General features: G+C 32.9%; 1 protein-coding gene across 2 annotated transcripts in view; it reads left to right on the top strand.

Annotated features, from left to right (window-relative positions):
• CWC27 (CWC27 spliceosome associated cyclophilin) overlaps window positions 1-23,287 on the top strand; it is a 286,252-nt gene that overhangs the window by 151,951 nt on the left and 111,014 nt on the right. For both annotated transcript variants that reach the window (XM_074282412.1, XM_074282411.1), the window contains exon 11: window positions 7,567-7,673. In XM_074282412.1, the coding sequence (XP_074138513.1) occupies window positions 7,567-7,673 (107 nt within the window). The remainder of the gene's footprint in view (window positions 1-7,566; window positions 7,674-23,287) is intronic.

The raw sequence follows: 23,287 nt of genomic DNA, 5'->3' as shown, positions 1-23,287 counted from the left end.
CAGTTAGTACAAAAATCAAACCAATTAAGCCCTTGAATTTCTTTTGAATGTATTTTACGAATTCTTATTTCTATAAATGTTGTCTTCCTAATATAATTTAAGTTTCTTGACTTAAGGCAATTTTTTATTTTTGTATCACCACTACTAGGCACACAGCAGGCACTTAATAAGTGTTTCTTGATTAATGAATTGGTTGCAGGAGATACCGCCATCCAAATATGGTAGTGTCTATGACTAGTCAGATAGTCAGGGTTCATTTATCACTTTGGAGGATTAATGCAGGTACTGATGCTCTACTTCATAGAGCCTTTTCATTAAAAATTATTTTGATGCTCCAAGTAAAGGTAAGAAGTAATCTGTGAAACTAAAAAACAGGCCTACTAAAACAAAAGTCTGGAGGTTTCTCCAGGGCACAGTATTTCTAGAAGTAAATTATACAGTTTTAAGCTTATCCCCTGTGTTTTAATTGATTATAGATGATTGACATCAAGCTCATATTTAAGATAAAAAGTTTATGAGAAGTGGTACATGTCAAGAGAAACAATATTCCTGGGAATCAAGCCTATTTTTCCAAATGGGTGACTACTTTAAGGGAGTGGCCAAAATTAAAACTGCAATAGATTCCTGTATTTGATGGTAGTTGACTATAAGAGATATGAGGAGGCAGTTGGTACTGCCCCAGAATTAGTATTCCATAGTGTGAGCATTCTACACAATGACTTTGGACACCTGGAAGAAGAAACCTTGGTTATAATCTTAATTGAAAAAGGAAAATACATCAAATAGAAGTCATTCAAATTCTATAGGCACAGGATCTCACAAGATTTAGTTGCTCCAATGTTAAAAAAGCAGCGGGCTTGGAATATAATATTCTACAAGACTAAAAGAACTAGGATTATAACCAAGAGTAATCTACCAGGTAATACAGTACAGTCTTCCAGAGGAAAAAAATGGATAGTTAATAGAGCAGAGGACTTTTCAAGCATTTCAGGTGAAAAGATCAGAGCTGAAGAGAAAATCTGTTTTTCAGATACAAAACTCAAAAGAAGCATAAAAAGATAAACATGAAAAAAATTATAAGGGACTCAATGTCAAAATGATTATATAACAGATTCTTAGGAGTTAAGAACTTTATCAATATTAGAATAGTTATAAGAACATGAAAGTGAATTAATTATGTTGCGGTGATCTTTTAAAAAAATGAATGGATTAGAAAGAAAAAGCACTGGGAGAAAGGGGAGAAAAGAATGGGCAACATTATCTAACATAAAAATATAAAGGAGGGAATTTTGGGGGGCAAGGGAAATGGCCAGTGATTGAATCTTATTCTCATACATACATACACTTGTAGAACTGTCATATTAGTTTATCCTAAATAGTTTACTGTGTGAAAAGTGTTTTTTAGTTTTGTTCATATAGCCTCTAAATTTGTCTTGGCAGACATATATGCAAGTATTTTATAATGTCAGCAACTATTTTAAATGGAATTTTTTTTTCTAGCTCTTTCTGATGGGTTTTATTGGTGATGTATATAAATGCTGATAATTTATATGTGGTTTTTAACATCTTGCCAATTTGCAAAAAGTTATTGCTATAATTAGTTTTTAATTGATTCTCTTTAGTTCTCCAATCTGCCATCATATTATTTGTCGAGGAGTAATAGTTTTGTTTCCTTTGAAATGTAGTTTCTCTGCTTATCTCTTTTTAATTAGGTCCATTTTTCCTTTTGCTTTGTCTGAGATCATGATTGATACTCTTGCCATTTTTTTTTAAATTCAGCTAAAGTATAATGGATTCTATTTCATTTCCTTACTGTAATGTGGTGAATATTTGTTTCAAGTATATTTCTTATAAACAGCATATTATTGGATTCTGGTTTCTTCTGTGTTCTGCTATACACTTCCATTTTATGTGTGAATTCATCCCATTTTCAGTTATAATTGTGCATTTCTCTCCATCCCATTTTCTTGTTTATTCTTCTCTTTTTCTTTCTGCCTTCTACTTTAACAAGTCTGTTCTGCTTCTAACCCTTGCCTCTCTTAATCTGACTTTCTTTTTATTATGTCTGTCTTTTTTGCTTTCCTTTTACTCTCCTACTTCCCTTTTGTGTAAGATATTTTTATACCAGAGTATGTGAGTATCTACCTAAATTGACTCACTTATTCATTGTCATACCAATCAATTATTTTATAGTTCAAAGAACATCATATCACAAATATCAAAGAAATCAGTGGGAGGGGGGGAGAAGTGAAGAAAGGGAACCTGGCAATACCAGTATTACAAAGCAGTAATCATCAAGACACTTCAATATTGACTTTAGAAATAGCCTGATGGATCAGTGGAATAGACTAGGTAAAAAATATACAGTCATAAATTATTATAGTAATCTAGTATTTGATAAACCCAGAGATCTCAGTTTTGGGAACAAAAACTCACCATCTGATAAAAATTACTAGGAAAAATGAAAAGCAATTTGGCAGAAACCAACATCTGCCACTGTATACCAAAATAAGATGAAGATGGGTAAATAATTTATATATACAGAGTAGTATAAACAAATTAGACCTGTCAGATCTATGGATAAAGTTAAAGTTTATAAACAAATAAGACGTAGGATCATGGGAAGTAAAATCAATAATTTTGATTACGTAAAATTTAAACATTTTTGTACAATTAAAACCAATGAAGATAAAATTAGAAAGAAAACAAGATGCCTGGAGTGGAATCAGGAAAAATTTATGACAAATCTCAATGACTGAGGCCTGATTTCTCAAATGTATATGGAATTGAGCCACATTTATAAAAATAAGAGTCATTCCAAAGTTGATATCCTTTGATATGAACAATCAGTTTTCAGAAAAAAGAAATCAGACCTATTGATATTAAGATAAAAAAATGCTTTAAATTAATAATGATCAGAGAAATGCAAATTAAAACCTGAGATTCTACTTCACATCTATCAGATTTACTAATATGATATAAAAGGAAAATAATAAATGCTTGCTTTCTCAATTGGTAGGGTAGGGGTAAAAGGGAAAGAGAATTTAGTATGAAAAAATCTAAATGAATGTTAAAATTAATAAAGTTTTTATCTGCTACCAATTAGTACCAAGAGGGAAAAAAACATTCCTTTTGTTCCCTATAAAGGATTTAGATTCCATAGCAAATCATAGAAAAGTATTGAGGAATTAACTTCCATAAAAAGGTTTGTACATCAATTGCAAGTGGACAGGTGAAGCCCAAACATGACTCATTTGAGGAAGACCCAAGTCAAAGTCTGGATGAAGATGAAGTTCCTTGGAGTTTAGGAAAGGATGCCAAGACTATAAGCATCTAAAAAAGAATGAGAAGCTGGACTGAGAATCTATTAAAGTCCTGATTTTAGACTGATTTTGGAGGTCCCAGTGGAAGAGAGGCCACCTATGCAATCTAACTTCTTAGTGACTGGAAATAGTACTATTCAAACTAACTTCTCCAGAGACTCAGAATTATTGATAGTGATAATGATCTAAAGACTCCTCTCACACAAGGGATGGAAAGGCAAAAGAACTCACTTGATCTCATTATCTTTACTAGGTATTCTGCTAAATCTCTCTTTTCTTTTGTAACTAAACTGAGTTTATGCTAGATGTTTCAATTATAATTGTTTTCATTTTCTTTCCTCTCTCTTTTTCAATTCTCTTCAGTCCAGATTTAATAACATCTTCCAACCATAACTACTGTTCAAAGTTTCCAATTATCAAATCTAATGGCTTTTTCTCAATTCTCATTCTTTTTAACCTCTTTGCAGTTTAGCTGTGAGTGATCTCCAAAACTGTCCTGGACCCTTTTCTTTTTTCTCTTCTATTATAGTTCATTTGGTGATTCCAGTAGCTACTATAATTCCAGTTATCTTCATGTAAAAGGCTTTTCAATCTACTTATCAAGCCTTAATCTCTCTTCCCATGTATTTTGTGATATTATGTTCTTTGAAGTAAATTCTGTTATTTTTCTAGCACTATAAAATAATTATTTGATTGGTATGATAATGAATAAGTAAATTTAGATAGATACACACATACTCAGGTATAAAATATATATCTTAAACAAAAGGGAAGTAGGAGAGTAAAAGGAAAGCAAAAGAGACAGACATAATAAAAAGAAAGGTGTCAGTCATCCTCAATTCATTTTCTTACCCTTCCATATCCAATTAGTTTAGTCTTTTCATTTATGCCTTTATAATATTTCTCTTCCAAGACTCTTTCTTTCCTTCACATTGCCACCACTCTGGTACAGGCTCTCTCATCACTTCATGCCTGGACTACTACAATAGACTACTTATTGGGCTCCCTGCCTCAGATTTCTCCCCACGCTAGTTTACCTTCCAATCAGCTAGCAAATTGATATGAAAGCAGAATTCTGATTGTGCTATTAACAGATTCCCTAATTCTTCTTAGACTAAATGTTAACTCCTTTTTTTTTTTTAGCTTTCAAAGCCCTACACAATGTAGTGCCAGCCTACCTTTCCAACACCATTGAACATGACTCCCCATCTTGTATTCCACATTTCAGCCAAATTGGCCTTTTCTTTGATTCTCACTCACAATACTCTATCTCCTATTCCTATGTCTTTGCACTAGTCATCCCTCATGCACAGAATTCACTCCCTCTTTACATCTGCCTCATAGTGTTCCTCTTGTTTTTTTTTAGCTTTTCATTTACAAGATATATGCATTTTCAGCAAAGACCCTTGCAAAAATTTCTGTTCCAACTTTTCCCCTCCTTCCCCCCACCCCCTCCCTTAGATGGCAGGTAGAATAATAAATGTTAAATATGTTAAAGTATATGTTAAATACAATATATGTATACATATCCATACAGTTATTTTGCTACACAAGAAAAATTGGACTTAGAAATGAGGTAAAATTAACCTGAGAAGGAAATAAAAAATCCAAGTGGACAAAAACAGAAGGAGTGAAAATGCTGTGTTGTGATTCACACTCATTTTCCAGAGTTCTTTCACTGGGTGTATCTGGTTCTCTTCATTATTGAACGAATGTAACTGATTTCGTTCATCTGATTGGTGAAGAGAGCCACATCCATCAGAATTGATCATCATATAGTATTGTTGCTGAAGTATATAATGATCTCCTGGTCCTGCTCATTTCACTCAGCATCAGTTCATGTAAGTGTCTCCAGGCCTTCTTGAAATCATCCTGCTGATCATTTCTTGCAGAACAATAATATTCTATAACATTCATATAACCACAATTTATTCAGCCAGTCTCCAATTTCTAGCCACTACAAAAAAGGTTGCCACAAACAGTTTTGCACATACAGGTTCCTTTCCTTTCTTTAAGATCTCTTTGGGATATAAGCCCAGTAGTAACATTGCTGGATCAAAGGATATGCACAGTTTGATAACTTTCTGAGCATAGTTCCAAATTGCTCTCCAGAATGGCTGGATGTATTCATAATTCCACCAACAATGTATCAGTGTCCCAGTTTTCCCACATCCCCTCCAACATTCATCATTATTTGTTCCTGTCATCTTAGCCAGTCTGACAGGTGTATAGTGGTATCTCAGAGTTGTCTTAATTTGCATTTATCTAATCAGTAGTGATTTGGAACACTCTTTCATATGAGTGGATATAGTTTCAATTTCATCATCTGAGAATTGTCTGTTCATATCCTTTGACCATTTATCAATTGGAGAATGGTTTGATTTCTTATAAATTAGGGTCAGTTCTCTATATATTTTGGAAATGAGACCTTTGTGCTTGACTGATTCTTGATGTCTCAATGAATCATTCATTTCTATTTGTTCAGTTCTGATTTTTAATGAGTGATTTTCTTCATTAACTTTTTTTATTTCTTTTTGTATATGTCCAATTGAGTTTTTAAATGAATTGTTTTGGTCTTTGGGATTTTTTTCCATTTCACTAATTTTTTTTGATGAATTATTTTCTTTTTCCAGTTCACAAATCCTACTTTCTGGGAGTTCTTTATGTTTTCCGATTCACAAATTCTGTTTCCCTGAGAGTTCTTTTCAGGAAGTTGTTTTCTTTTTCCACTTTTTCAAATTTTTCTTTTAATGAGTTATATGCCTTTTCCATACTCCCTTGCAGAGCATCTCTTTCCTTTCCCCATTTTTCTTCTACTTCTCTTTTAAGAGCTTTTATAAATTCTTCTAGGAGAGCCTTGTATGAAGGGGACCCCCTTTGGGATTTTGACTAGAGAATGTCTGCTGTTAGTCTCCTCAGGATTGGAAATCTTCTTTCCTCCTATATAGAACCTATATTAGAGCTCGCTTGGCTTTTTTACTCATTTTTTAAAAAGCCCTTGGGATTTGCTTTTAGGGCAAGGAGGTTACCAGCTTCCTCTGCAGAACAGGGACAGATAGTGAGTAACTGCTACACTGCTGCAGAAGTACCACTGCCCTGTGAAGAGCCCTGTGCAGCACAAGTGTGACTGCCCTGTGCAAAACCCTCCACTGTGGAATGCAGCTGCTCTGTGGTCCAGGCTGAGCCAGTCTAGGTGCTGGATGAGTGTGGCCAGATCCTGTTAAATTCTGGCATTTTTTGGAGTACTCTATCTTTGGTGTTTGTGTAACTGCTTATCTACTGCTTTGCAACCAAAGCAGAGCAGCTAACCTATGGTAGACTTCTCTCTTCAAATTCTCCACCTGCAGAGAAAGCACTCACCTCTATTCCATTCAGTATGCACTAGCCTCCTTGTTCTGCCTCCCTGCTTGCACTGACCTCCTCCCATCTGATCAAGACAAACCTTTTCTGGCGATTTTCCTGATTATCTTCTGCTGGTAATTTGTTGTACTCCCAATATTCTTGGATCCTACCAGTCAAGCACTATTTGAGAGGCTGAATTTGGTAATCAGTAGTGAAGGTAAAAGGGAGCTCAGAATGAAGCGTGTGTCCTCTTCACCATCTTGGTTCTGCCTGTTCCTCTTGTTCTTTAAGAAGTATCTTGGACATATCTTTTGTATGAAGCCTTTACTGATCTATCCAATTTCCTGTGCTCTATCTTAAACTACTTTGTATTTAACTACATGGCATATATTTGTATTAATTCCCTTTATTTTTATACTGTATATATTTTATATGTGCTTGTTGTCTCTTCCACTTGAACGTAAGCTCATTATATCTATATGTATGTGTGTGTGTGTGTGTGTGTGTGTGTATGTGTGTGTGTGTAGCACACACATGTAATGCAGGAATTGTTTCATCCTTTGCACTTGAATTTATAATGCTTAATATTTGTTAGGTGCTTTAAAACCCTTGATTCATTGAAAAACCTTTGAATTGGCCACACATTACATGGGCCTAAACTAAGATTCTGTGTTGTCTCTCTGTATTGCTTCCATGAAAAAAAAATGGGATTTTTGTTTGTTTATTTTTACATTTAAGCTTACTTATTCCCTTTACTTCCCATGAATTAACAATTCCAATCCCTTTGTTGTTTACTTCTTTGGTTTGATGTACATTAACTGACAATTCTATTTTTCCCAAAAAAAAACCTGGCTCTTTCAGTATTGCTTTAAACTCATGCATATGTGTTCTGTCTTTATAGTGATGAACTCAAGAAAGAAGTCCGACTCCTAAAGCGAGAACTCTTAGCTGCAAAAAGAAAGAAAGATGATGACACTTTGGCCAAACAAACTGAAAAGAGAATGGAAGGTAAGATTTCATATCAATTATTATCTTTCTCCTAACACTTTAGATGTCTTAATAGTCTAAAATGTGTTTAAACATAATTTGGATAATGAATAAGAGAAAGGTACCTGTAAAGGATGTTTCTAAATCTGGAATTTTCTGAAAAGTCAAAGTATCATAAGCATTGTCATCATTACAACTATCATTCTTGTTAACTGAGCACATAAAATATAGGTACTTGGTACAATATATTACTGTGTTTAAAGAAGACTTAAGTTCAGCTTATGCCTCTGCTATTTTGGACCTAAAGGTGTAATATGTAACCTCTAGCAAGTCACTTCTAAGTGATAAAACTACAGGCTTCAATTTTATTGCTCATCTATAAATAATGGACTTGGACTAGTTGATTTCTAATCCTCCTTCCAGCTTCGACTACTGTACATCACACTTTAAATTTTAAATTATGATATTCTTTTAACCATATTTCAGCTCAAAGATAATTCATAATTTTTATACATATTTATTTTTGAGGATATGAGTGGAAGCAATGGAGAAGATGCAAAGAAGATTGAGGTTCAGTTTAGCTTAGATAGAGCTTTATATCAAAAATATTTAGCCTCAGGAAGTAAATGACCTCTCTTACCCAAGGCCTTCAAGCAAATGTCACATGACTCCCTCAGGTGTATTTACAAGAAGGTATACAAGATGGCCTTCACAACTATTTGTGCTATATATATTTGAATTTTGATTCATTTGCTCCTAAAATTGGCAGTATTAACTTTTGTTTTATTTATCTTGTTTTTCTTTTTTGAAATGTGATGTTAAATATGTAGAAAATATAAATCGTTATATTGAGAAACTGGTCAGTCACTTATGACACTCTGTAAAAGTTTACTCTTATGTTTCCAAATATCTCATTGTTACTTTAGGTGAGTTGGATCATCTATGAAGGAAACTATTTCACCAAAGAAAGAGTTTAATTTTGTCTAAAAATGGTTAACTTGTAAAACACATTAATATTCACTTTCCAAAACTTTGCAGTTTTGACTCTTCAGTTCTGTGTTTTGTTGTTTTGTTTTGTTTTGTTTTGTTTTGTTTTGTTTTGTTTTGTTTTGTTTTGTTTTGTTTTGTTTTGTTTTGTTTTGCAAAGATGAATTATCTTGTAATTCCAGTTAGTATGGTAAAGGATTTGAATCAGTTGCCTATGATGCTATATGACAAATTTATAAAATAAGTGTTTTCTTCTGCTTATAAATTTCTTATCTCTTTTCTGGTACATTTTGAAAGAGTGAAGTGAAAGAATTTTAAACTCACAGTTCAGTTATGCTTATTGCTCTTTAGCTTACTTAGTGAAAAACATTTGTATATAACCACTTAAGAAACCATGATCTTGAAATTTAGAATATGACTAAAATATCATCAGAATATATTTTTAAACCAACTTCATTAAGAATAATTGTTAGCTTGTTAAAAAAAAAAAAACTGAGAAAGTCTCATTAATCTCAAAAATCTTGCAAAATAGCAAAGATTATAATACAAACTTCTAAAATATTTTCTATATAGAATTCATAGGTGGAATATCCCTTAAAGGGTGAATTGCTATTCATTTTACCATTTTAACTCCAATTCCAAGATAATAGGATTCTATAATGAGTTCTGAAAGAAATGTCAGTGAAAGTAATGTCTTTAAAGAATTAGTATTTTAATATTAACAAATAATTTTAAATCTTACCTATAATTAATATGAATGTATAATTGATAAAAGAAGTTACTAGAGTGTCAAACCTGCAAGAAACTTTAGAGATCATCTAGGCCAGCAATTTCTTTTTACAAATGAGGGATCCTAGGCTTTGGAAGATAAAGTGATTTATAAAGATCAATCAAAAGTCAGTTAGCAAGTATTTTTTTATTGTTGCTCTTCTTCAGTTGTTTTCAGGCATGCTGTATTCTTCATGTTCCCATTTGGCGTTCCTAGCAAAGATATTAGAGTGCTTTGTCATTTCTTTCTTCAGTTCATTTTACTGATGAGGAAACTGAGTGAGAGATAGTGAGGAATCCAGGGTGTTTCCTTGGTTGTGAACTTGAGGTACTAGAAGGATAGTGTTGGCTTCTACACTAATAGGAAAGGTAGGATGGGAGGGGAAAGATAATGACTTCTGTTTTAGATATAATTGAGTTTAAGATGTCTACTGGATATCTGGTTCGAAATGTCTGAAAATCAGTTAACAATGTGAGACTAAAAGTCAACAGAGAGCTTGGGGAGAAGAAGATAGGTAGAATTAAGAATTGTGATGGTGATTAAATCTATGGAAACAGTTCATCAGATAAAATAGTATGGAAAGGGCTGTGTATAATTAGTGAAATTATAAGGGTGCTAGAGATTCAAGAGAGGAGGACAATGTAGTTGAATTTGTTTACCAAGGTGTCAAGAATGGGAAAAAGAGGAGAGATTGATTATATAGGGAAGGTAAACTGGGAGCAAATTGAGAGGTTAAGGCATTTGAAGTCATAGTGAGGAGAGAGTATGTTGTGTTTTTTTTTTTTTTTTTTTAAGGGAAGGGAGAGGGAGATGTTAAAAACTAATAGAGTATGGTTGCATAATGGGTTTAAGAATTATTGACACAGAGGTATATTGGTTGGTGATGGCAAAGATCCAGGATATGCCCATCTTTGTGCATGTCTGAGATAATTTGGAAAAGTAACTCGTGAGAGGTGAGATGAGAAACTGAGTGATTAGGCTATTTGAAGAAGAATCTATACATGTATCTATCTATCCATCTATAGTTACATGTAGATAGATAGATAGATAGATAGATAGATAGATAGATAGATAGATAGATAGATAGATAGATAGATAGATAGATATGAAAGAAAAAAAAAAGATTCAAGGCAAAGACATTCCAAATAGTAACAGTGGAATGGCAAGGTGAGGTTTGGTTGAAAACCAGAGGGGGATAGTAATAAAAAATCAAGACATAGGGGATAGGATTGGGTTTTTGTAATGATCTTTGGTTTTGGTTTTCTGGAGGTCTTTGGCGCAGCCTTCTTTTCAGCAAAGTGCAAGAGTAGCCAGGTGTTAAAGTCCAAATCATTTATTATCTCCTTCACAATCTAGTTTCTTTGCCTGGGGCTAGGCTAGCTTTCTTAGAGGCCTAATGGAGTCTTGGTTTCAGTGGAAAAGTGCAAGAAGCCAGGCCAGTCACCACAAGGCTGATGAAGATAGAATGAATCTCGCTGAGTCCGAGGGGTTGTGCTCTTTCAGCTTCCAGCCACTACAAAGTTAGATAATGGAATGAATCTGTCTCTCCCTCTTTTGGCTGAGTTTGTCTCAGCTTATATGCTCTACACTGAGTATAAACCAATCATTATATCACTAGGAAATCATTATTTGTTGTAAGATTAAATCAATCATACTGAACTTAGAGTACTATTAAGCACCATGCTAAACTATATAACCATTGTTTCATCAATTCCACTGACTTACATCTTACAAACATGCATACATTCCACTTACATCTTTGTTTCAGAGTTCTGGCCCATAATAGGTTTTGAATGAGACCGAAAGAGTATTGGTCTAAGAATCAAAAAACTAGATTCTGATACTGGTATGTGTATATATGTGTGTGTGTGTGTGTGTGTGTGTATATATATATATATATGTGTGTGTGTATATATATGTGTGTATATATATATACACACACATATAACAAATGTGTTCTTAGGTAAGGTATTTAACCTCTTTGAACTGCAATTTCCTCATCTATAAAATGTAGTAGTTGTGTTATATAATTTTTAAGATCTCTTCTATCTCACTTCTTCAGTTTTGTATCAGCTGCATCCCATGCAAAAATCATCTTAGATTTAGAGCTTGCATGTAGTCTTGAACACAATGGACATTTAAGTAAATGGCTATTGTATTATGAGCAGAGTATCCTGCACAGTGCCTTATATATAGTAGGTGCTTAAATATTTATTGAATTGAATTAATATACTCTCTATATTAATAAAGTTCTTAGGAACACATGCTTAAATTTATTCTTAATGACCTTATGTTGCACCTTACAGAATAAGTGATCTTATTCTTGATCGTGTTTTACCTTTTAAATTACTGTCATTTGCCATAGTCTGTAATGTTGTAAGACTTTGTTCCAGCTCTTTCCTTGGTATTATGTGACTTTTGCTAATTTTGACTTTCATCTCTACTTTTATATGTAGTTAACTAAGTAGACAAGTATCATAATTAAGTAGTGATAGAAAAACACACTGCACTGTGTCAGATTAGTGAGCATCAGCAAACACTGTGTTTTACTTTGAACTTTACAGATTCCTAATGACTACAACATGTAGCTTTTAAAACTAATTGTGTTTCTTTTCTCATTAAATGAAAAATGATACCATGTGCCATCAGTGCAGAACCATTATACAAGCAAAGTAGAACAAGAGGTGTCCTTGACTGCTTGCCAGAACTTTGAAATTTTCCTGTGCACAGAGATATTTAAATGTTAGGATTTCGTGAACTCTTGAGGATAAATCCAGAGGTTCATATGTGTATTTCTTGAGTAAGATCTTTGCATGAAAAGAAGTTGGAAAGTTTTATTTGACCTTGGCTCTATAACGTTATGCATCAATTGGTCTAAGTACCCTGCTGAATCCATTCAGGAAAGATTTCTTAACTGGGATGTGTGGTTACATACCTGGCTTTGATAAACCATTTTATTTTAGTCCGAAACCATTTTTAATGTATTTAAATATTTGGATATTTTGGCAACACTGGGTGATTTGGTCCTTCAAATACTATGTGCTGAATATCTGGCACTTTAATTTGCAGATGGATTTAAGGGCTGAAAATGGATCCTAAAAAGACCCAGATGTTTCAAATATCCAGATCCTTTTGTACACTTAGTAAAGCAAATTGTTACGGTAATATAGACGTTGTCTTTCATATGGATTTCCAATTTTTTGTGTGCAATACCAACCAGTAAGGATGAACTAATAATTCTTTAAAAAACTATATCTTAAAAAAAAAAGTTTAAAAAACTAGTTACTTCTGGTTTTACTTCTTAATGTTAAGTGTGCTAGATAAATATACTTAGTAAGGCTAATGGAGATTTGGTGTATGATAGGAATAAAGTCAGTAATAAATTCTTCTTCACAACATCTGAATTTGTTAAGCTCAATGCCAGAGATTAAAACCCAAATGAATAAACAAAATCACTGACCTTAAGAAAGGGTCAGAAAAAATTAATCATCATTCACATCTGACACAAACTAGACTGCCCTCAATGGAGGACTCTTCTGATTTGTTTCTTTCCTTTTTTTTTTTTTTTTTTTTTTTTTTTAAATCTCCTAACAACTATGAATCAACTTAAATGACTATTTTTTTTCCCCTTTAAATCATAAATAAATTATTAATGGGCCTTTCAGGAATAAAAGGAGTAACCATTGAGCATGGTACAGAACAAAACTCCTGTGTCAATAAAAATATTTTAGATGATTTTTATCTGATGATTTCATAATTAAGAAGTGGGATGTTATTTCTCATGATTTAGAGTGCACATGTGAGCATTTTACTTTTGATAGTTTCAATCAAGAAAATATCTTACAGGCATTTATTGTGTGATTCAAGTTATATGTGTTTAAAGATCCTCCTTTTCTCTGTCAGCCTAGATAGATTAATCCCACAAGTGAAGGCTAAAAGTTCACTTTAATATTTATGACAGCAAACTAAGTGGTTTGTAGAAAGAGATAAGGTAAGCAAGAAAAATAAGTACAAGTAAAATGTAAATAACCTTACATTTAATATGCTAAAGATGCAGTCTTATTACAAAGTTATTTCTACAATATGGTATTGATCAAAACTTATGATAAAGAACTAAATGGTATATAGAAAGACATAGAGTAAGAAGGAGAAATGTAGAGGGATAAAATCTTGTTATAAAGGAGACAAAACTATTTTTATATTCCCAAGTAGTTTTGCTTCCTTGACTTAGTTATAGCCTATTCTCTTTTTATTTATTTTTAGAGTTTATTTTAAAGATATATGCAAAAATAATTTTTAACTTTTACCATTACAAAACCTTGTATTCCAAATTTTTTTCTTTCCTCTCTTCTCCCCACCCTGTCCCTTAAATGGCAAGTAATCTAATACGTGTTAAACATGCAATTCTTCTAAATATATTTCCACAGTTATCATGCTGCACTAGAAAAATCAGATTAAAAAGGAAAAAAATGAGAAAGAAAACAAAAACAAGAATAGTGAAAATGCTATGTTGTGGTCCACACATGTGTATGGATGACTTTCTTCCTCACTGAACAGTTGGAACTGGTTTGAATCATCTCATTGTTGAAGAGAGTCATGACTATCAGAATTGATCATTGTATAATGTTGTTGCTGTGAATAATGATCTCCTAGGTTCTGCGCATTTCACTAAACATCAGTTCATGAAGTCCCTCCAGGCGTCTCTGAAATCATCCTCCTGATGGTGTCTTATAGAACAATAATATTCTATAACATTCATATACCATAACTTATTCAGCCATTCCCCAAGTGATGGGCATCCACTCAGTTTCCAGTTCCTTGCCACCACAAAAAGGGCTGCTTATAGTCGATTCTCACTATAGAATAATCAGTTTTCAAAAGTGCCTTTTCTTGAGTAGCTAGGTGGCACAGTGAGCAGCAACCCTGAGAACCTGAGTTCAAATTTGGCCTTAGATATTTAACACTTCCTAGCTGTATGACTCTGGGCAAGTCACTTAACCCCAATTGCTACAGGGAAAAAAAAAAAAAAAAAAAAAGAGTGCCTTCTCTGTTTTTTGCCATGAAAGATAGACTGTCTAATGACACTGTTTGACTGTATGCTGTTTCTATTCCATGAAAGGAAGATGAAGTTTGGAAGTATAGTTTGAGGAGTGGGGTATGATGTAGTCTATTCCAAAGGACTGGACGCTATAATTGAGCTAGGTGATATCTACTGATAGAGCATGGGACAGGAGTCAGGAATATGGCTTTATACATGTGATACTGATTAAATCACTTAACTTCTGTTTATCTCACTTATTATTATATGTGTGTGTGTGTGTGTGTGTGTGTGTGTGTGTGTGTGTGTGTGTGTGTGTGTAATATATATATAAATATATATACTGTAAAATGAGCATAATAATGGTACCTACCTTATTTGTTGTGAAGCTTAAATAAGATAATTGTAAAGCACTTAGCACTCACAGGTATCACATATAAACACTATGTAAATATTAACTATTATTATCTTATAAGGATTTTTCCAGCTTTTGACTTGTGATTTTATGGTCTGCCTCTTTTATCTCAAGGTGTTTAGTAAGTTTTAATGGGGCAACTCTGTTTCATAGCTTCTCACCTCTTCAATCTTCTCTCAAAATGCTCTAAATCCTTAAATCTCAAGAAAGCAAACAAAATCCCAAATATAATTAAGGAGGAAGAACAGAAGAATGGCACATGTATAGATGGCATATGCTTTCTTTCCATCTTAGCTTAAAAGTATTTTTTTTTTTTCATTTTAAAATCAGTTCCGTGTCCCAATCTTTCAATCTGAAAATATGATTTCAGGTAATGTGTACTTGAAGAATATAGCATAAGTACATGAACACTTTGGTATAATGGCCAAAATCTCATTATAATGAACTCTATTACATTTTCTCTACATATTTCATACTTATGTTTATAGTATTACATATTATGTTATGGAGACAGAATTGACAAACTTTGGCAACTGATTGTGATATATAGGCTAAGAAGTCAGGGATAACTTGAGGTTTTGAACCCAGATATCTGTAAGAGTGGTAATGCCCTTGACAGAACTAAGTAAAGAATCAAGTAATTCATTGGCTTTAGAAAACTCAGCTGAGTACAGAATAAGGATAAAGTGGCTAAACAGTTCATGAGTTTTTGTTGTTGTTTTAAAGATATAGGATTTTAGTAGAGAAAACTCAAGAGTCAGTACAATAATATGACAACCAAAATGCTACTGCTGTCTTGAGCTATTAATAGAAATATAGAATCCTCAAAGGAAAGAAGTTATAGCTCTGTTGCACATTGACCTGGAGCACTATGTTCTGTCCTGGGTTCCACCTTATTGGCAAGTTAGATTTCATTGAGAAGAAGGCATCCAGGATAAAGAGAATACTCAAAATTATACTAAGGAAAGTTCAAATTGAAAAAAAAAAAATGATTGTACTTAATCTAGAGAAAAAAGGAAAAAAAAAAAAAAAAAAAAAAGACTGAGGAGAAAGTGGGTTTGTATGTCCGGGAGGGATATACCATCAAAAAGACCTGATACCTATCTTCAAGTATTCTTTGAGCTGTCTTGTGGTAGAACAAATTAGAATGATTTTATTTGCCCAGAAGGGAGAATTAGGAGCACTGAGTGGAAATTGCAGAGGGATAGATTTCACTTTGATATACTGAAGACCTTCCTAACAATTAGGAAGTTTGTCCAGAAATAGTTATGGCAGTGGGAAATTCCTAATTACTGGAGGTTTTCCATTGAAGTACAGCCTAGGATTGAGCTGAATGCTTTCTGGAAAACTATTTAATAGAAATTATTCTAAAACAATTATTTGTATGGTTTACATTTTCTTTACTTGTAAGAAATTTGAAAATGCAGCACTTTAAAATCAAGCTAATTTAACCCAAAATCTTCAATATGCCCTCAATTTAAATAAGGAATGTTATGTTATATTTTAAATGCCAGTTATACTCAAAAGAGATTTACTTCAAGATAATCATTTATAGTAACAAAGTTTATTTAGTCTCTTGACCCAATTGTCAATATTTCTATACAGAATTGCTATCGTATATAATTAGTTCTGCCTAAAGTTGACAGTAAATTGGGGTAAAGTCACTTTTTCAGAGTTTATTTTGTCTAATACTTTAGTAAACTTTGTAATTAAATTATGTCTGCAACTCCCTTTGATTTCCTTTAAATTTAATCATATTATCAAAACCAGCAGTAAGCCAAATAGAGAGAGATACAGGTTTTAGCAAATTCCAAAGTCAACTTTAGGTAGATAAGGTATTTGATATTCTCTTCTCAGAGTACTATGTGGACAATACCTTCTCTGTGAATAGTGCCAGAATTCAAAGAAGGAAGGACAATCTGAGCTTATAAATCAAGAAAGCATTTTAAAACCTGTTGTGAAAGATCTCTTTGCAGTGCTTAATACCTCTCAAGTTGCACTGGGCCATTTAAAGTCTACAAACTATCTTTGAATAATGGATTAAGTCAGATTGGGGCCCCTCTATCATACTAGAGTTGAGGAAATGTACATTTTGTGACTACTTTACCATCTATCTAATATATAAAGTTAAACAAGATGAATCTTTGTTTCCTAAGTGAAACAGTGACGCTTTAGAGTGTTAGACTAATATTGCTAGGATGAATTGATTTCTTGGTGATTTTAGATTGTTCTTTTCAAAAACAGCTAATTTTCTCCTGGCACTTTAGACATTGTCTTATTCTACATAAGAAGTAATAGCTAGTGACTAACTTTAAGCTCAGGCATATGCTGTTTTTTATTTGGGGTGTTCTTTTTTCTTCAATTCTGATGTTTTGTTCTGTGCATTCAATTTTATTTTTTTACCTTTGACTAATGAAAGGAAAGTGTAGTTATGGGATTACAATTTATATTTTTAAATTTCACTGTAAAGGATCATGCTTTAAAAACTTCTTTAAGTATATTTTGAATTCTGAATTCTCCTTCACTCCTATTCCCCTTTTGTATGTCTTTTCATTTTCTCTTCCATACTTTTTATTTTTTCCCTTTCTTCTCCCTTTAACCTCAGTCAGTATATGACATATCAGGCATTATCTATTGTTAAGTGGATATTAGAACCACAGAAGAAATGGTACCATTGTGCAGCCATTTGTGAGCAGAAATTACTTGTGAGTAGGAAGTTGTGCCATATAGGTGGCAAGCTAAATTGTCCAAAATATAGTCAAAACCTAGCAAGGAAACAAAAAAGTACTTTGATTAGTTAAAATAGATGATACAGAATCCATGAGTTAAAAGCTTATTCACTTTGATAATATGAAAAATCTTCAAGTCCTCATGCAAAGTCCTCTTAAGGTATAATTCTAACATGCTTGCAGTAAATTATGCTCAGAGGAGTAACTGCTAGAAATAAAAATATTAATAACAACAGAAAATTACAGCTGACCAAGTTATGATAAGGAAATATGTTTAAAAAAAAAAAAAAAAAACCAGCCCAAGATCCTTTGAAACAGATAGCCTCAATAAGCCCTAAAGATCTCACTCACTATTCTAAAAAACTTACTCACTATAACAAAATAATTGTTAGTCATAATTATCACTCTCAGTCATCAAGAATATGTTTAGTTTTGTATACACTGTTTTGGAAGTCATGAGAATATATTTGAAAAAGTTTAATTTGGTGTTGAAAAGTTAAGCTTCAGTGATCTGGAAAATTGACTTTTGTGAGACCTTTCATTTCCACTGATACCAAATAATTGAAGCATTTAAGTTGTATGACCAGTATATTGAAAAGTACTTTAATCAAACCTATGAATTATTAGATATTTGCACTAGAAATCTTTATGCTTTTTAAAAGTTTGTCCTATAATAATAATCTTCCCTTGTTTCAGGAAAAAAAACTAAGCTAACAAATATATTGTCTTTAGTGGTTTCTCACTTTAATTTGTGGTATTTTGAAGCTCTTATCCTTCAATTATTATGTTATGTGCCTATTACCTATCTTGCTCCCTTTACCATATTTATTTTGCTTGCCACCATAGATGGAGAATTATTGTGAGCTGCTGCCTAAGGAAATGACCAGTATAGGACGTGTATTGGGAATGTTAGTTTTCATACTTTTCCAAGTAAATCTGATGTGAAAATATGGGGTGAAAGTCCCTCATATTTTATTGATATGTGATTTGACTTTTAAAGATGAGAACTTGGACTGCCTTGAGGATATTTTAGAAATCACCAAATTGAGTTGAATAGCACACTTCTGAAAAATCAATGTATTAGGTAGTATCTCTTTTTACCTTAGAAATTTTTTTGGAGGGGGAAATAAAAAGCAAAAGCAGAAAACAACCAAAAAAAACCCTGATACATTTCAGGAATTTCCATGGGTATAGTCATGAGCCAGCAATTGAATCCCTTCTGATATATTTGTCATGATCATCCTGAACACATGACACTAGTGAGTATATCCTTAATGAAGGCTTTTGAAGGGAAAAATCAGGTTTTCACAAACAGTATTCTATAGTGCAAAGCTTATCTTTAATGTTTCACAAGTGATTAAATGGTACAGACTCCCTCCAGCATATTGTTTATAACCTTTTAAAAAGCATTTGATTCTGCCTAGTTCTCCATTGAGATGTCTTTCTTTCATGTTAAAATTATATAAATTCCTTGAATGAGGAAATTATAGATTTAGATATGATAATCTTAATCCCTTAATGATAAGCTATATCAAGCAAGTTGTTAAACAGGAAAACATTTGTCAAAGGCATATACTACCATCTTTAAATATCCTCAGTTCAAGTCTAAATAGAAGAGGAAAGCCTTATAGATGGTAAAGCCCTATAGAAGGTGCTGTTTACAGATTGTGCCAAGTGTATTAAGCTCCCTCAAAATGCATACGTTCCCCCAAACCTCCACCTCATTCAAAAATTCCTTGACATTTATCTCTGTCTCTGTTATTCACAGTTTTGGGGGATACCTGGAAGCTTACTGGATTTAAAGAAGTGCAAACTTTAGAAGTCAGGCATCTCAGTGTCAGCCTCAAAAATAGATGGTGGAATGAATAGGATCCCATAAAATGGCAAGGTTCCCAAACTTTGCAAGGGAGCAAGGATGTTGTGAGAAGTAAAGAACAGAGTCTGGGGAAATGAGAGCAGAACAAAAAAAGCGCCTCATTTCCACATTAGCTGTTTCCCCATCTGGGAAAGACCCAGTTTTTGGTTTGTACTTTGCCATTCTCAATCTCGCACTTTGGGAGGTTCCCTTTAACTTGTCCTTTTTTTCATACGACAGAAGCTGATTCATTTCCTCATATTAAAAAAAAAAAAATTTTCTCTAACAGGTTTTTACATGAAAACATTTTATAGAGAGTTAGCCTGGCATAATTCATAGAGAACCAGCCTTGGAGCCAGAAAGACTTGGATTCTGACATATTGGCTGTCCATCATTCTCAAAGAGGACCAAAATGTACTGTTTTGGGGTCAAGGTACAATGTGTCTGACTAAGGCTGACTAAACGAATATGAGTTCAGAAGGCTCTACCACAGGTCATGCACAAGTAGTTCACATGAACATTTGGAATGGAAATGGCTCTAAATTTGCACTTCTCTTGTTTCTTTTGAGTTACTACAATTCTGCTTTGTTCATGGAATACAACACCCATTCTGATGTGGCTATGCCATATTGGGTGGTCCTGGGTTAATATCTCCCAATTGATTTCAAAGTTCTGATTCTGTGACTCTGGGTGAGTTACTACTACCTTTCAGTGCCCTAAGCAGTTCATAAGATTATAAATTTAAGAAAAAATGGCAATCTGCATAAACTGCAGGAATTTTATCACTTACCAGTTCTCTATACCAGTGAAACGAGAAATCCAGTTTCTATCCCTAATTTTTTGCAGCCATTTATTTTATAATTTTTTTTTTTCCTTTCCAAAAGATCTCATCATAGGGATTTATCTTATATTTGGGAGCAATCTATATTCAGATAAATAGTGTACTTTGACATACTATAAAATGTTCCTATTATTTCTGATATTCAAGACCCATAAATTATTTTTATTCATTTGTGTAGAAGGAGGTTTAGTTTGTGATCAACAATCCTGATTTGAAACAGTATCACACATATAGAACTAGAAGGGACCTCAGTGATCATTTCATCCAGTCCCTTATTATATAGGACAAAATAAATAAAGTAATATCACAAGTCACACAGGTACTAAGTGTCATAGCCAAGAATCAAACCTACATCCTCAAAAGCCAGTGCTTTCTATTATATTATCTTTGGCATTCATTCATTCATTCTCTTTTTGTTTCTGTCAGGAAAAAGAAAGAGAAGTGGATTTTTTTTAAAGTGAGATAAAGACAAGTCTTATCCTTTTGTCAAACAAACAAAAATATTTTATTTTGTTTTGTTTTTTTAAAAAAGGAAAGCCTTAATAGCCTCTCACTTGGGTACTTGCTAGAATTTGTCTATACTCTAGCATCGGGGAATTCCATCTCCCTTGACACAATGAATGACTGATTTCTTCCAGTCAAAAAGAAAATAATATCCAAGAGGTGAACTACCTGTTAGCTGCTCTGTTACCACCACTTGTCTTCATTAACAGATTCTGACAGCTCTCCAAGAAATATTAGAATCACATCTGATATTTAATCTTTAAATTGAATATATTACATATTTGCACACTTACTTTTGTTCCAGGTCCAAGGCTTTAGAAGTCATTAAGTAAAAGAATTTTTTTAAGTGTTTACATTGTCTCAAGAGAAGGAAAAAAAACTAATTCGCTCATTACAAGTTTGATTATAACCAGTCTTACCATTTGGGGATGAAGCTGTTACCCATGCCAGACTGCTGTCAAGACCTTCCTTTAAATAAGATGTTTTTCTTTTATGTGACATTTTCTATAGTGTTGCCAAAAATGACATCAAACATATAATTCATTTGAGCACTGAATTTCTTCAACATCTTGCAGCACTTAATCAAATATTTGAAAAAGATATCATTCTTTTCACAACTTTGTAGTGCAAACCTGTGAATATGTTGCTATTAAAGTTACTTTGGACAAGTTTAATCTGTATGGTTGGGGAGAGGGAGGGGTTGAGTGTGTTTTTTAAAAATGATTAATGTAATTTGCTGACAGTTTTAAAGTTGTTATCTTTTTTTTTTTTTTTTAAATATATAAACTCCTTGCCTTTGGTCAAGTTGCAACTTTTTGATATTCTTATTTTTTAGAAGAACCTGATAATTCCAAAATTATATTAATAGCTGCATTAAAGGAGTTGGGAAATGCTACAGAGGACTAACAGGGTGATAACCATTCTCAGATTAACAAAATATCAAAATATTAAGAATCATGTTAAAGTATAAAACTTGTTTGCATCAATTTCTAAAAAAGATTACAGCACCAGAGTTTTATACTTGTTTTAAATACTTAATCTACAATATGTTAAAATGTAAAAATAGGCACTTGAAAAAGTATAATGGGCTTTAGAAAATCAGATCGTGAAAGTTTTGGTTCAAAATCCCCCATAATCACATTTAAAATAACAAAATGCCACAGATGGTAAGAACCTAACAAATCATTTAGTCCAACTCTGTCATTTTTAAAATATGTAAGAGAGGAAACTGAGATCCAGAAAAGTTGAATATCTGTCTTCCCACAGTGACTGGCAGAAATCACCTGAGCAAGGCCTCTTGCTTCCTATTCCAATGTTTGTATTACTGCACCATTAAGCCTCCTATTTAGTAAATTAACATGCATAAAGACTATAAATTTTTAGCCAAGTTTTTAAACATGACACAATCCAGGAGAAGATATGTAATCAAATCTTAAAAACAAAAATAAGTACTTTGAAGAGAATGCATTGTTACTTAAATAGAGGCATCTCTTGGAAATGAAGATGCAATAATTAAATAACTGATAAAATTAAACAGTGATATGGATGAAAATCAAAGAGAACTAAGACTTAAAGCATGTCCCAAGAATATAGATAACATTTCTAAAGAAACATCTTTTATGTTTTAAAAAATTTGCAAGTAGTCACAATATCTAGATCCTTTGAACTCCTATAAAACTTATACAAGCACATAGATAGGTGGATGGATGGATGGATAGATGGATGTTGGATAGATAGATAGAAAGATAATAAGTAGAGCTAAATATATGTATTTGTTGTCTTCTAGAGTCTGTGTTTTCTTTCTTATTTTTTATTTCATTTCTCTGGCATTCTATGTTTTTGCCAAGGTACTTAGTGTTCCTTCAGGGTACCTAGACTCTTTCCATAGGTCTGAAATGACCAAATGAAATATGTCTCCTCGATTCCTTCTAGCAACTTTAACTTGCTGTAAGAATCCTCAAACATGCTTCATTTCTCCACAGAGTCTTTCCTGATCATCCAAGATCATAATGTTTTCTCCACTCTGAAATTATATTGTATTTATTTGTCAGATTTACATGCCACATCTATTCCCCACTCTTAAGTAAAATGTTAATGTAAGCTTCTTCAGGGCAGGTACAAAAAGTGCCATTTTTTTGGTTGGTACCAAGGTAGATACTACATAAAAAACAAGTTAAGTAAATGGGCTTGAAAATTCTTGGAAATCGCCATTTAAAACAGTTGGAAATGGCAGACCATTCTATCATCTTTGCCAAGAAAACTCCAAATGAAATCATAAAGAATCAAACATAACTGAAATAATTGAGCAACAAAAATAAATGGAGAAAAAATAAAATAAAAATTAAATGAGGGAAAAACTGTTAAATAGGAGAATGATATAAACAGACCTATATTTTAGCAGTCATTTAGCAGCTAAGTGGAAGACAGAGCGGAGAGACTCATTAAACAGAAAGAAAGCAGACTACAAATCTAAGATAAAGGTGAAAAGGGCCTGAAC

This window comes from Sminthopsis crassicaudata, chromosome 1 (assembly GCF_048593235.1).
Source record: "Sminthopsis crassicaudata isolate SCR6 chromosome 1, ASM4859323v1, whole genome shotgun sequence".
In the NCBI taxonomy this organism is placed as follows: Eukaryota; Metazoa; Chordata; class Mammalia; order Dasyuromorphia; family Dasyuridae; genus Sminthopsis; species Sminthopsis crassicaudata.
This window is presented reverse-complemented; position numbering and strand designations above follow the sequence as displayed.